The 14,670-nt window shown below is 55.2% G+C and overlaps 1 protein-coding gene across 10 annotated transcripts in view; it reads left to right on the forward strand.

Annotated features, from left to right (window-relative positions):
• The window catches only part of Slc39a11 (solute carrier family 39 member 11), a 397,212-nt gene extending 385,141 nt beyond the window's left edge, over window positions 1–12,071 (forward strand). For all 10 annotated transcript variants that reach the window (XM_047544191.1, XM_047544190.1, XM_047544193.1 and 7 more), the window contains 3 exons: window positions 7,401–7,499; window positions 9,831–9,989; window positions 10,603–12,071. In XM_047544191.1, the coding sequence (XP_047400147.1) occupies window positions 7,401–7,499; window positions 9,831–9,989; window positions 10,603–10,681 (337 nt within the window). In that variant the 3' untranslated portion in view covers window positions 10,682–12,071. The remainder of the gene's footprint in view (window positions 1–7,400; window positions 7,500–9,830; window positions 9,990–10,602) is intronic.
• The last annotated feature ends 2,599 nt before the right edge of the window (window positions 12,072–14,670 follow it).

The following is a 14,670-nucleotide window of genomic DNA, read 5'->3' on the forward strand; positions in this document are numbered from 1 at the left end:
CCTATCTGGTAACCCTGGGGACTCATTACTTATTGTGCCTCGGTTTCCCCATCTGTGAAATGGGAACGATAACAATAGCAAATGCTTAGGAGTTGGTCAAGGGGACCACGCATGTTGCCACCTGTAAAATGCTTACAAACATGCCTGAGACTTTGTAACCCTCAATAAATGGCAGTAAAGATGATGATCACTTTTAATTCTAGCCGGAGGGCCTCAGGCTCCCTCTGATGGGCGTGGTAATGAAAGGCTGGAGCTGGTTTCGGCCACAGGTCGTGGGGTCTGCATTGCTCCTGGTGGCTCCTGGCACATGCCCTGTGCTGACTCACACAGGACGCTTCCCCCAGGCTCAAGTGACAGGTTTGAGTGGAGACAGACAGTGCACGGATTTCAAGCCCCCACATCACCCAGTGACTGACTCAGCCCTGGATTCTGCCTCCCAAGGATGGGGCGGGGACCCTGGGTAGAATCCCATGCTTTGCCCTCGGAAGAGCTCTGGACTGGGGCAATTTTTGCTCAGGTTCTGCTGGGAGAGACTCGTAGAGCATTAGGACGGATGCTGGGAGCCATGGGCTTTGGCTCAAGACATTTGTGTTTTTGTTTATATGTTGGCTCTGACTTGGGTGGGGATGGAAGCCCGGGCCGCCCTATGGTCTCGGATCTTGGCTTCATCTGCATCTGCTCTCCTTTACTTTCTAAAGTAAATCTGTCCCCTTCCTTCAAAGTCCATCTCGAAGGTTGCTGTATCTAGGAGGGCTCCCGTGGCCTTCTCAGCTGTGCTCAATGCCTCCGCCGTGGCTCCACCCCAGCAGGCGTCAGGGACATGGGGACACGACAGCTCCCGTGGGGAGTTTTTGCATCAGTGGACTGTAAATTCGAAGGCAGGCCCTTCTTGGTGTCTTTTGTCCTGTGTGGTCTGAGTTCTTGCCCATGCTCTTCTGGGCCTTGGAGCCTGGGGCTGGAGTCACTCCTGAGAAGAGGCCACAGCTGGCCACATTGCCATTTCAGGGCCTGATTTTGACCAGAGGTCCCAGTGGAGAAGAACTCCCTGTGAGGCAGTGTGGCCCCAGCCTGTGGGGCAGGAGGCCTGAGTGCCCAGCTCAGCACTACCCCCTTCAGGAGTGGGCAATTTTACTAGTAGCCACCATGTGACAGGTACCCAAACTGGGCTCAGGACCAGCCCACAGTGATTGTTTCCCACCACACAAGACCCCTCCTGGTGGGGGTGGGGGTATGCCCATGTTGCAGATGTAGCCGAGGTTGGCCCTGGATCAGCCACTGTGTACCTGGGGCTCCTACCAGGTGTGTTCGACTCCTATGATGGCTCAGATGGTCTCCAAAGGCATTGAAATGGCTGGGCCTCTGTATTCTACCATCACAAGGAAGGGGTAGGGCAAGGTGACCTCCAAAGGCCCTGTGGCCCGAGCGCCGTCTGACTTCTAACTGTATGTGGTAGACACTGAGCAGGAGGAGCATGCGGGAGGTAAGAAGTCAGCCCTGAGGGGAGGTGGGCTCAGGCCTCTGGTTGCCTCCTGGCCTCTAACAGGAGGCAGGGGCCATAGCCCACCAGGATTGACCTGCCTTCCTGTTGCCTGTGTCTTGGCATCAGTGACCTCTGAAGATAAGGACAGGGTGGGGAAGGGTTTCCCTGCCTAGAGGCCGTGTGCCTCTGTGCCTCCGCCAGGCCGAAACAGCAAGGAAGGAGAGTGGCGACCGGAAAGGTCCTCCGGCCACTGGCTTCAGCCCTTGAGTTCAGACGGGAGAGGCCCAGCCAGTGAAAGGGCACCCTTCACCCTGCCTGGCCCTCCTGGCACCCTCGTGGGCCCAGCCTCCTCCATCTGCAGGGAGTCAATATTTGTGAGTGAGCCGGCCCCCACCCCCTCGGTCTCCCACCCCGGGGGTTTCCAGCTGCCTCCTGGCCCTACGCAGCCTGAATCGCGCCTTTGTGTCGCGGCCCAGGCTCAGAGCAAAGTACTGCCGTCCCTGCAGGCAGGCCACCTCTTCCACCCCTGCAGTGCTGGCCAGCCTCTGGGTGTCACTCAGAGCAGGGCAGGAGACAGCCGCCCTCAGGGACTGACCTCACACCCCCGAGGTTGGCAAGGGTCGCAGGGAAGCTGACGCTTTAGAGGACGGTGTATGTGACCAAAGGGTCCAGAGGGTTGGAACTTGCAGGAGCCTATTGCTCGTGTGGGTAGGCCCTTCATTTTTAAACATCTCTGTTTCCAGGGTTCTGCGTTTTCCTTTGTGAGAGTTGAAATTCTCATCCCCAGTTTGCCTCTGCCACCTGACCTTGGGTGCTTCCAGGGGTGACCAACTCATCCCAGTTGGCCTGGGATGGTCCTGGTGTAGTGCGGAAGTCCTGCGTCCAGCCCCAGGCACACAGGAATGGTTGGGGACCCTGGCTTCCCTCTCGGAGGTCACCAGGGACTCGGAACCCTGACTCCTTAGCACGCTGCCAGGAGGGCTCTGGGTTAGACTGCCATTTCCACTTGCTCCTGCCGCGTCCCAGGTGTTGGCCACCTCCCTGCCGGTCACTGTGACACCTCTGCTCCTCCTTGGGGATTAAAAAATTAATTGAAAGTCAAAATACAGTAGGAAATGGACCTTAAACACGAACGCTGTTTCAGACCTCAGTGCCGGACTCAGAGCCAGCAGTTCTCTGGGGCGGTCCCTCCCTGGCAGATTCCTATTCCCAAGGGAAAGGAAGGGAGAAGTTGGGACGCCCAAGCCAAGCCTCACTCCTCCGCGAGGCAGCGCTCTGGGACAGACCCTTGGCTCACCTTCCTGCAGAGGCCTCTTCAGGGCGGCTCTTGCCCCCACGGAGCCACCCAGCCCCCTGGCAGCCGGCTGCCTGGCCCAGGGACACCCTGCCCCGTAAACCCACCCTCCTCACCCCCCCTCCTTCCCTGAAGGCCCTTCCAGCAAAACCCCTTCCCTCGTTGCTTCCCGTCAGACCCTGGTGACAGATCGTCCTGGAGCTTGGCGGTCACGGGCAGGGCAGCATCTGAGGGCAGCCTGTGGTTCTGCTGGTGAAGGACCTTCCCTCCCATCAGCTGGTCAGAGTGCAGACCAGCAATGGTGTCTTTGTGCCGCTGTTCGGGCGGCCCTGCGTGGGTCTGTTCCCCCCTTACTTCTGGAATCGTCCCAGGCTGTCCTGGAAAGGAAACCTCTCATTTGGGGTTTCCTTTCCCAGGCTGCAAGGAGGGGGGCCAACCAGCACCACTCACCCAGGAGCGCTGCCGTGGAGTGTTCCCGTAGGAGGAGACCACAGAGAGGTGCGCAGTAGGGCTGCAGGAGGCCTGGGGCTTCCTCCAGGCTACCGGCTCCCTGAGAGGCCTTTCCATCCCTTTCCGCACCAGCCAGTCCAGGCCGCGCCTTCCCGAGTCAGGGCCCCCCTCGCCTGCCAGGCTAGTCGCCTTTCCCTCTGCGCCTCGATCGCCATCATACCCTGACTCTGCTTGGAGCTGCCTGCTCTTGGTTTGCCGGGATCCACCCGTGGCTTCCCATCCAGTAGGGAGTGAGCACCTGTCTGCAGGCTGCCGGGTGGTCTCTGGTGTCCGTGACCTGCAGCCTGCGTGGAGGATCGGGGTCGCAGGGAAGGAGCTCCTGAGACCCAGGGGGGCTCAGCAGACATCCTCAGCCTCAGCCCCTTGGACGACTGCTTATCAGAGTCTCTCAGCGTCGCCTCACACTCTAAAATAAATCTGCGGGCTCAGGGTCCGAGGCCACGACTGGTCAGCATCTGCAGGATGGGGCCAAGATCCTGGCCTCGGCTAAAGCTCCCGGCGACCCCAGAGGGCGGCCAGCTCTGAGAGCTGTGCACTGAATCACGTTTCAGAGCTGGTCCGAGCGGTGGGGAGACGTGGAGGGTGTGGAGGGGGCCAGACCTTTCCATGGGGTCACCCCTACCTAATCCCCGTGCACATCCAACAGATGCACAGCATACAGAACAAGGGAACCTGGCTGTGGGGGCTGGCGGGGGACGGGGAGCTGAATTAACAAGGGCCACATAGGAAGGTAGGAGAGGCAGGTGAGCTGTGGTCCCAGCCCGTGGCATGGGGCGCAGGAGCCCAGGAGTGCTCCAGAGAGACGCCAGGATGGCCCAGCCAGGCGGCGCCTGCCGAGGGAAGCCTGGCAGGGTCCAGAGGGCGCGGCGCCTGGTTAGGCTGGAAGCCCTGTGCCAGAGCCGGGCAGGGCAGAGGTAAGGAGCCCTGCCAGGGATGGAAGAAAGGGATTTCTGTGCTGCTTATCGGGATGGTGGCTCCCGGGCAGGATGTGGAGGAGGCTTCTACAACCCGCCCCAGGGATGGCTGCAGTGGGTGCCATGTCGCCACCAGGACTTTGGACAGGGCGCGCCACCTCTGACTCACGGGTGACATTAGCGGGCAACCCTGCGGTCTTGCCGGGGGTGGGTTGGGTTGTCCCTATGCACATGGGGGCAGAGGATGACAGTGTCTGCAAGGCAGCCAGAGAGTACCACCTCCACAGGACCTGGCCAGACCCCCCACTGGAAATAGACTTTGGACTCGGCGCTTTCAACAAGCCAAGAAAGCTGCTGGTGTTTGCTCAGCCAGCTGGGGGGCAGCAAGGAGATGCTGAAGGGGGTCAGAGGGAAAGGGCCCCTCTGTGGGTGGCTGTCTGGGAAGACAGGATGGGGACTCGAAGTGTTGGCAGGAAATTGCTTATAGGTTTTTGTTTTGTTTTGTTTTGATCTTTGGTACCAGGGATTGAACCCATCAGTGATTAGCATCACTGAGCAACATCCCCAGCCCTTTTTCATATTTTATTTTGAGACAGGGTCTTGCTAAGTAGCTGAGGGCTTCACTAACTTGCTGAGGCTGGCCTCTACCCAGTGATCCTCCTGCCTCAGCCTCTGTAGTTGCTGGAATTACAGGCACCACTGCACCCAGCTTGCCCATAGGTCTATTCCTTCCACAGAAATAAATTTCAAATGTCCCCTGCTCCTGCAGAAGGAGCTCAGGATCTGCTTGACCATGAAACTGGTAGCAGGAGCCTCTAGAACAAGCTGTAGATGTGCCCGCGGCTGGTTGGAACAGGCTCACCCTGGCCCTACATCTTTAACTGGCCTTGATAGCATGTCCCAGAACTGGATGCATAGTCCTAGACCTAAAGCCCGATAGGCAAGAAGCGAGCTGTCGACTGATCCTGAAGCCTGCTTCCTGGCCAAAGTGGGCGCTCATCCCCCACTGGCAGATTCACAGGGGAGGGAAGGGAGCCCAGGGAGACAGGAAACTCTCGACCCTTTTATCCTGCCCTATAGACCAACTGAGGACTGATGGTTGGGGGACCAGAAGAGTAGGAAGAGCAGATGGCCCAGCAAGACACACTGACATGTGCATGCGCACATTTCAGGAGCGAGGAAAGCACAGCACCTTTCCCTCCAGGTCCCCAGCCAGGTTTCTTTTCTGATCCTGTTTGATTTCCCCTAATCCCTGTTCTCTCCTGTTGAACTAGGACAGAGCAGGGCTGCCAGGAAGGGTGGAAGAGGCACTTTGAGAGAACCGTAAGACTGTCTGCAGATACCTAGGACAAAATCCCAAGGGTCACTGAGAGGTGACCAGCGAGGGTTTCCTACCTTGAAGCACAGCTGAAGAGGGACGCCCGTGCTCCTTAGCCTGTCCAGTGTGCTCATCTCTGTGTCTGGGCTAGCAGCCAGTCTCCATTCATCCACTGGGGCTCAGTAGGGACAGAGCCTCGAGGTGACCAGACCAAGGGTGCCAGCCCAGGAGGAGCAAGGGTCCACGTCTCATGGGAGTTCCTGTGTGACCCAGACAGGAGCCCTTACCTGAAAGGCCTTCATGTTGCCCAGTGGTTCTTGCAAAAACCTTACAAGTGACGTCCCCCCACTTCCTCTTTGCTGGTCAGAAGGCACACGGTGGCTCTGGCTGGTAACTGTGGGAGGCTGGTGTGACATTCTGCTGACTGCTTTTCATTTCTGGGGTCCCTGCTATGACCACTCCCATGACTCCACAAGGTATGCTCCCAAAGGAGAATTTCCACAGGGCCTTTGACCTGCTACTGACTTCTGCCTGGCTCCCAGGCTTTCCTTCGAATCTTGATGGACATCTCCATGGACCCAGGGTTTGGACATAGAGGTTTGATTGCCCCAGGCTTCACCTACCACATGCATGGCTCTGAGGACCTAAGGAGGAACAGGGTCTGCCCAGGGTCTGCCCAGGGTCAATGGCTCCATTTTGTCAGCTCTTTCTGCAGTCACTGGACTATTAGGGTAGGGATCAAAGTTTGTCTCACGGGCCTAAACCAGTCCCCTACCTGTATGTGCAAATAAAGTATTATTGGAACACAGTCATGCCCTGTCATGTATGTATTGTGACTGCTTTCCCACTCTGACAGCAGAGTTGAGTAGTTGCAAAAGAGACTCAATGGCCAGTAAAATCTAAAACGTGTGCCATCTAGACCTTTACAGAAATCCTCTGCTCCATAGGTGGGGGATGAAGCCAGAGCATGCCAAACCCCTCTCAAAGTAAGAGAGCAGCTTTAGGTGACGTGGGCACTGGTACACTCATGGAGAAGGCCGCAGACACTGGCTGATTCAGCAGGGCCCTTGGTGGACTCCCCCTGGGCAGGTGCTGGGGTGGCTTCTTTTCTGTCCACCCCCCCTTTAGGAACAGCCTTGTCTGCAGATTGGGTAGATGGGCTCAATGACCCTGCTAATCCCAAGACATGATAAATTGTTCCCCTATTAAGGGACTAATTTCTCAGATGCCATCATTTTGATAAGCCGATAGGTGAACTTAAGGGGGACATTGTAACGCTGTTTAGAAGGGACAGGTTGAGTAATTAAATGAACTACGTGCCTGCTGACTAGGGCATATTCAAGATTCTGGTAGGGTCAGTCTTTTTCGAAGAGCTTCCTTGAACCGGCCTCAGGCTGCTTCTGGATAAAGCATGATGTACCCATCTCTGAGCTGAAGGAGATAGAAATCAAATGCCTGTGCCTCTCGTGTGTTCTAGATACTCCACAGGCATTACTGGGCTGTGGAGTGGGGTTGCACAGCGATCCTTAAAGGTGGGAGTTACGATCCTCAAGTTGTGTGAAGTGTAGAAAGTGAGATGTGCAGAAGTGCTCGGCCACATGACAGAACTGGGGCCATACTAACCCAGTCAGTGTGGCCTCTGCTGTATCCTAAAGGTAGAGCATCACCAGGGACCCAGGACAGGATGCTGGGGGGAGGATCCACGTTCCTTCTTCTTCAGGTGTGCTACCTGCCTATGTGTGCGCCTAACCTTCTCCTTCCACCACTCACGGACCCCTCCTGGCTCCCTGGCACCAAAAGAGGGTTTGGGCCTTGACCAGGAGCCTCCACCTGTGTGTTTTCACAGTCCAGACAGAAGCTTCACGTGCCTTCTTGGTTTTTCAGGAATTTGGCCATTGGAATTGGAATCCAGAACTTTCCGGAGGGCCTGGCCGTCAGCCTCCCCTTGCGAGGGGCGGGCTTCTCCACCTGGAGAGCCTTCTGGTAAGTGCTCAGTGTTCCCGTCAGGGGCAGGGTCGCGCCTGAGGTGATGAGCACACACACCATAGGAGCTGCCTGCTCCAAGAGACGTCTCCTCTTGAACGCCAGTCAGGGCTTCCTGTAAAACACCCACAGCCCGGTCTGCACGGCACCCCAAGGAGCAGCCTTTCCTCTCACCTGACCTCTCCACGCACCAGCCGGAGTGGCTGCACTCCCATTGTGACATTTCTCTGTGGTGAACACACCAGGCCCATCGGTGCTGGCTATGCCTGCTCTACCCGCCCCATGCCTCGGTGACATGCGTGTTGCCAGTGCCTGACCCCCGCAGCCATCCCGGTGGCTCCCCGTGCCGGTCAGCGTGAAGCCAGCAGCACGCCGCAGCATCTGGGTGACAGCCCTCATCGCTGCTGGCCTTCTAGTGCATTCCCTAGCTGTACCTGCAACACCCATCGTCCCAGCCCGGGTTTCAGACAAGGGAGCTCTGGTGGGAGTCAGATGGTCCTCCCGAGTCACCTGGCTCATCCATAGGGACTCTGAGACCACGAGCCTATGCGACGGGTTTCCTGCCCTCCGCTCAGGGTTCCAAGCCTCAGACGCTTCTTTGTTAAAACAATCTCTACTCCAGAATGTACGGTAAGCACACTTTAAAGGACGGTTAATAACAACAATTTAAGCATACCTCCCATTTTATAGCACCTCGTGACTTACAAGTTCTTGCACATTCTTCAATCGTTCTATTTCCACCCTCTTTTACCTCTTTCTCCATTGTTGGAGTCCATGGACTAGAGGATTTGGGCCAGGACAGGGCAAGGCGGCCTTAGAGATCTTTGTGTATGAGAGCCGTGGGGTAATTCCACACACTAGAGCCCTGGGAAGATGCTGGAGCCCCAGGTGGGAGCGTTCGCGGGCGGCGGAGCCCCGGCGCTGAAGCCCACTGCAGCCCGGGCAGACGTAAGATCCACACTTTCCTCAAACACAGGCAGGGCCAGGAGTTGTACAAACCAAAGAGCTGCCTGTTCTGCTGGTCTATGCCTCCAGGCCTGGGGAACAGGAAGCCGTGGCCCCTGTGAAGATCCCCCAGCAACACGGGCCTGCTCCCAGGCCAGGGAGAAGCAGGGAGGGATCAGGAGTTCAGAGTCCCCACGAGTTGTCCTCTCATTTGGGGAAGTTGGGTCTGGAAGACATTTCTGACCCCCCATTATATAGATGGAGGGACTGAGGCTCACAGGCAATGTTGTCTGCCTTCCTTCCTTCCTTCCCTTCCTGCGGGTTGAACCCAGAACCCAGGGGCTCTCTACCACTGAGCTACACCCCCATCCCCAGCCCTTCCTAATTTCTTACCAAATGCCCCCCATAAGAGAGGTACCCTGACTCCTGCCTGTTGGTGTGGGGCTCAGGTTCTGGCTCATCTCCTGCTCTCAAAATTCTCAACACTCACGTCCGCTGCTCCTTCAATCGGACCTCATTTCATTTCAAACAGCAAGGATCCACTCTTGCCTGCTCGAGTAAAGGGAGAGAGCCTACCTTCATCCAAGATGGGCTCTCAACACCCACATGGCCAAGTGGGTCCCCTCTGCAGGAGAGTGGATGGCCGCCACCCCCCTAAAGGGTAGCAGTTGTGGCCTGAACCCCCGAGCAAGCTAGACACAACTGTCCATCACTCCTGATTCGCTTCCCGTCACTCAGTGTGGGTGTCAGAGATGAGCAGATATGTGATGTGGTATGGCCACACGATGGAAGGTCATTCATCCATTTAAAGGACCATGCTACAAGGCTACACCTCAGGAACATCATGTCAAGTGAGAGACGACAGAAAGGAGCACATAACATGGGATTCCATTTATGTGACGTATTCAGAAGTGGTAACTCCGTAGAGGAAAACCAGAGAGGATTTGTGGTGGTCAGGGGCTGGGAGGAGCAAAACACCCACAGGGGCTGCTAATGTGAATGGGATTCTTTCTGGGGTGAATAAGAATGTTCTGGAATTAGGTGATGGTGATGTTTGCACAACCTGGTGAACACACTGAAAACCACCAAATATATACGTTAGGTGGGCGTGTCATATGGCAGCTGAATTATACCTCAGTAATGCTGATATTTTCAAGGAAGTAGGAAATTGAAGGTCGAAAGGAAATCAGGAGGGGGTCCTGTGCGTGTTTCACAGGGGGCCGGGGAGGAGGCCGTGCTTACGAGGCCGTGAGCTGCTTTTGCACGGCCGTGCTCAGGTGTGAGGTGGGATGGAGTTCATCCATTCTCAAGGGCTGGACCAGAGCGTGGGCGTGCGGGGTGTCTGCTGGGCCCTCCCTGCAGCTGTCTGTCTCTGTTGCTCCTCAGGTACGGGCAGCTGAGTGGCATGGTGGAGCCACTGGCCGGGGTCTTGGGCGCCTTTGCGGTGGTGCTGGCCGAGCCCCTCCTGCCCTACGCTCTGGCCTTTGCTGCTGGTGCCATGGTCTACGTGGTCATGGACGACATCATCCCGGAAGCCCAGATCAGGTGCGGAGCTCACCGGGGACCTGGCCTCCACGGTGGCCCTTTCTCCATTCACCTCTCCCCTGCTTGTTTCCATGATCACCTGCCACTTCCCCTGGCCCAGGAAGACACAGACGATCCTGTTTGTATATGGTCTCTGCCTCTCTGGATTTCCCTGGGGCTGTTAGAGAGAGTGATATACACAGCTTCTACCCAGCTATGGGCCAGCTGTCGGGGGGCAGCAGGGGGGAGGGGGTCCTGATTGGTGCCATCCTGGCTTTCGTAGCAGAATCATTTTGAAGCCAGTTCACAGGCCATATCAAATAAGATCTTTACAAAATAACTGCCACTCCTTATCATTCAAGCATAGACTCAAGAGGCCTGGGCAAGGAACTTCTCTATGCCTCCGTTCCCCATGCACCCCCAGGAAAATGGGGATAATAGTGATACAGATCCATAAGGGATTTGCTTGGGACTAAGAGTTAATCTGTTTGCCTGACATGAGGTTGGGCCCAGGAAATGTGGCCCTCATTGACAGCAGAAGGCTTTGCTGGAATCAGGCATGCGGGGGGGGCTTCATTCCTAGGCACAGAGGTGGCCAAGTTAGTCTTACGTTCTTCCTTTCCTTCCCTCCTAGTGGCAATGGGAAGCTGGCATCCTGGGCCTCCATCCTGGGATTTGTGGTGATGATGTCATTGGACGTGGGCCTGGGCTAGCTCTGAGTCGCGAAGGACCCCAAGGAAAGGCATCATCAGACCTCGATAGGACCAAGAGCCTCTTTCTCCACATTAAACCATTGCTCCTTTCTCTCCTCTTCATCTCACTCTCCGGATCGGCTCTGATTGTAATAGAACTATCTTTACTTTGCTTTTGAGGGAGATATTGGTTTTCTTTGGAATCTCAAAGTGTCATGGAACCATAGAATCTTGTCTTGGCCACTGAATGGAATCTTTCCTCAGTGGGATTGTCAAGGACATATGGATCAGGGAAATCTCTGCTTTCCTTCACCCAGTCTCCCTCGCTCGACTCAACCAACCTCAGCTCCTCAAGGTTACCCGCAGAAGCCAGGAGAAGTCTCCTAAGAAGTTTGGCCTCCAGTCTCGGAGCAGATTAGCTACACCCCTCCTGCTCCTTGGCTGTGGGTCCCCTACACATCTGGAACACTTGAACGAGAGCATTGTGAACACAGCGATTCTGGTCTCCCAGGCTGAGCTGGCCCAGAAAGGAGGCGTCCCCCTCCGTCCACCTCCCCAGAGAGTCCTGTAGGGGAGAGAGACAGTCCGAGGGAGGAAGTCGGATAGTCTTCTTTTTTCTTTTCTTTTAATTTAAGGCTAAAATTGGCATTTTTGAAGTTAAGGGAATTCAGGAATGAGGACCACTGTGAGCCCTGTGAAGAGAAGAGAGTGGATTCCAAGAGCAGAGTGTTTTTCCATGGTTCCCAAATCTAGTAGGCATTAATTTGATAAGTCTATGAGCTTCAGTTTTCTAAGAGACTTGGGGATACCAGCAAGCTGCTAGAACCCCAACCCTTCCTCTACTCATGAAGGGAGCCACTCAAGAGGGACATTTGGGACCTGCAGCGGGTCCTTGCCCACAGGCTATTTGGTAACGAACAACCCAACTGAGAACCCTAGAACCACCGCTAGCTTGGTCTGAGTCTGGCTTAGGATGGGAAAGGAAGAGGGTCAGGAAAAGAACAGTGTCGCCAAGTTATCGTTCGGAAATAACCACGAAGGACGGCAGGACCTGCGTCCAGAAGGTGCGCAGCCCAGGAGCCGGTGTGCAGGCACTGTTCTCTCAGCGCCTGATCTCTGAGTTTACATGTTCTGTTGTTTCCAAGGGCAAATGTCCTGCTCCGTGAATGCTCCAAGACCCCAAAGGCCACCCTTGGGCTGGGTCTGTGTGTGTTCTTCCAAAGCACTGATGATCAAAGCTGAAGGCACATTCAGAGATTTGACTGGTTGGGATTAGTTGGTTTGGTGGTTGGTGTATGCGTGTTTTATTTCTATGTCTTTGGATATAGTTCTGCATAATTCAGATTTTTCTTTCTGCCAGATGAGACCTCGTAACTGTGATTACTATCAATAAAGGGAATGTTGTTGTGGATGACCTGTGTCGTGTTCTGTCCTTCAGAGCCGCTGCTTCTTGGGAATGCACTATGGGGTTGGAACTACCCAACCCCAGGGGAAGCAAAGGAAAGCTCAGATGAGGAGTCCAGTCAGATGATTGGCTGTAAACAAGAGCGTCCAACTCCAGCTTCCTTAAAAAGGAAAGGAAATCCACGGACACAGTTAAGGAACTCCCAGGATTTACAGGAGAATCAGGAATGGAAATGAGTTGGATCCAAGAAAGCCCATGGTCTGGGACTGTGGCCCAGTCATGCCTGGAGAACAGCTGGGCTTAGGTGCCAGGACCGCATTGCTGGTCCTTAGACACTGGACACCACATTAGAAATTGCCACCCCAGCACGTGAGAGTGAACTCACACTGCCCCCAGATCTTCTGTCCTGGCTCCGTATTCGAGGTGCTGGACAGAAACTTCCAGTGGCCACAGCTGTGCCCATGAACTAGCTGGTCTTGCCCCTTACCAAGACTCACATAATAATGGATTTTCCAAATTTTGGAGCGAATTCAAACGGTGAACAGCCAAAAGAAGAAACCGGTGAGGGCAGGGTGTGGCTCAGTGGTGCAGTGCTTCCCAAGCCTGCGCCAGGCCCTGGGCTCGATCCTTGGCGCTGCCACAACAAGGCGGAGAGCCAGGTTCATCGGAAATGTCACACTCCTATTTGCCTTTGGGTCGTGTATCTATACAGACTCTGGTTCTCCTATTTTCACTTTTTAAAACAGCTTCTGACTTAGAAAATGCAGCTCTTCCTCGTACAATCAGAACTATTCTTCTGCTAAAGGGCCCTGCTACAGAGCTCTGTCAGTTCCTGTACCAGGGTCTCTGGGTGATGGTCCTTCCTCCCCTGATTGACAGTCCCATCTCAGTTTTCTACAGTCTGTGGTCTGAGGTGTGAAGTTAGCAGTGACCACACGCCCCACCTGCAATAGAATAGACAGACAATGACTTAGAATATTTAAATATGCACTTGACACAGGCCACAGCTCTCCTCCTGTCCCCTGGAGGAGAGACCGGATGCTCCCTGCTTGCAGCCTCCAGTTCAGGTTCACGCTGTCTTCAGCCATCACCTCAGAGCAGGGGTCACGCTGTGCAGGGCCTCGACCCTACCCACTCCCCGAGGGCATGGAGACCAGTGTGCCCCATGGCATACCCTGTCCCTTCTTCCCCAGGGTCAGTCTCTGCGCTCGGCAACAGGACCCCCTCTGGAGGCCTGTGTACCTAATGACCTGGGAAGCTCCACATGCCCAGCTGACCTGTCCGGACTATTGTTGGATTGATTGACTTCTTTTTTTTTTTTTTTTTTTGGCTCAATAACTATCCCTGCCCCCATTTTCACTGTTTTACGGAAATGTCCACCACGATGGCGCCGACCCTGTGCACACCGCTCACCTCCCCTCTCCAGAGGCCAGCTACCCGCATGGTGAAGGCTTCCTTTCTTGGGCACCAAAATCCCTGAAGGGTGGAACATGAAGTCAAAGAGCAGGAGCGTCGGGAAGTGAAAGGGAAAGGACACCGTCCCACCCCTCTTCCTCCAGACTGGCTTAGTGTGGAACCAGCACCACATGCTGACCGCTGGTCAGGACAAACCCCCGCGTGAGGACGGCTCACCCTCATCAGGTGACGTCTCCGAGTCCCGAGACTGAATCTCCGGTGAAGTCATGTCACAGTCAGCACGGGTGACAGGGTGACAGTGTCGGGGTCACGGGTATCGCTCATGGCCATCCCTCTCTCACTGTACCAGGAATTCCTTGGTCCGCTGGATGCTCTATCACCGCGATGCTGTGACAGGCACTGAACGGAATTCCAAAACCTGAGATAAGTGTCCGTTCCTGTGGGGAGAGGTCACTGTCCTTTCCACAGAAGTCCAAAGGCATCTGTCTGTGACCAAGTAGTCCACGGCATGCCTGGACCGCCGTCAGTATCGGGGGTGGCCACTGACACTGTGCAGTCCGGGCCGGGGCTGCACTGGTGAGGGAAGGTCCCTGTGCCTGAACCCGCCACCCTCCCGTCCTTGCTCACGTGACCATTTCTTCACGGATCAGTTGAGGAAGCAATAAAATGTCCAAGGAAGGACACGTCACAACAGTGTAGACAGCCTTGTCCCCAGTGAGGAATTTGGAGGAGGTCCTTTTATTTATGATTTTCAGATTTGACCCATTCTAGGAGGGGGGCCACATATGTCCCCCCAAACCTCCATCTTGCTTTGTTCAAGGTTTTTTTTTTTTTTTTTTTTTTTTGGTACCAGGGATTGAACCTAGAGGCTCTTAACTACTGAGCTACATCCTCAGCCCTTTGTTATATTTTTATTTTTTATTTTGAGGCAAGGCCTCACTGAGTTACCTGGGGCCTCCCTGAGTTGCTGAGGCTGGCTTTGAACTCGAGATCCTCAGCGTCCTGATCCCTGGAACTATAGGCACGCACCACCGCACCTGGCCTCTTTCAAGTTCTTGATCATTTGTCTAAATCATTGTCGCCGCTAAATTGACAAGCCTTCCTTCATCAAACTTCCTTCCTTCCTCATGAAGTGGACATAGAGGCAGGTGCTTGGGCGTCTCCCCAAGGAGAGGTCTCCCCTTCCTCT

The sequence above is a fragment of the Sciurus carolinensis genome, chromosome 3 (genome assembly GCF_902686445.1).
Source record: "Sciurus carolinensis chromosome 3, mSciCar1.2, whole genome shotgun sequence".
Taxonomy (NCBI): Eukaryota; Metazoa; Chordata; class Mammalia; order Rodentia; family Sciuridae; genus Sciurus; species Sciurus carolinensis.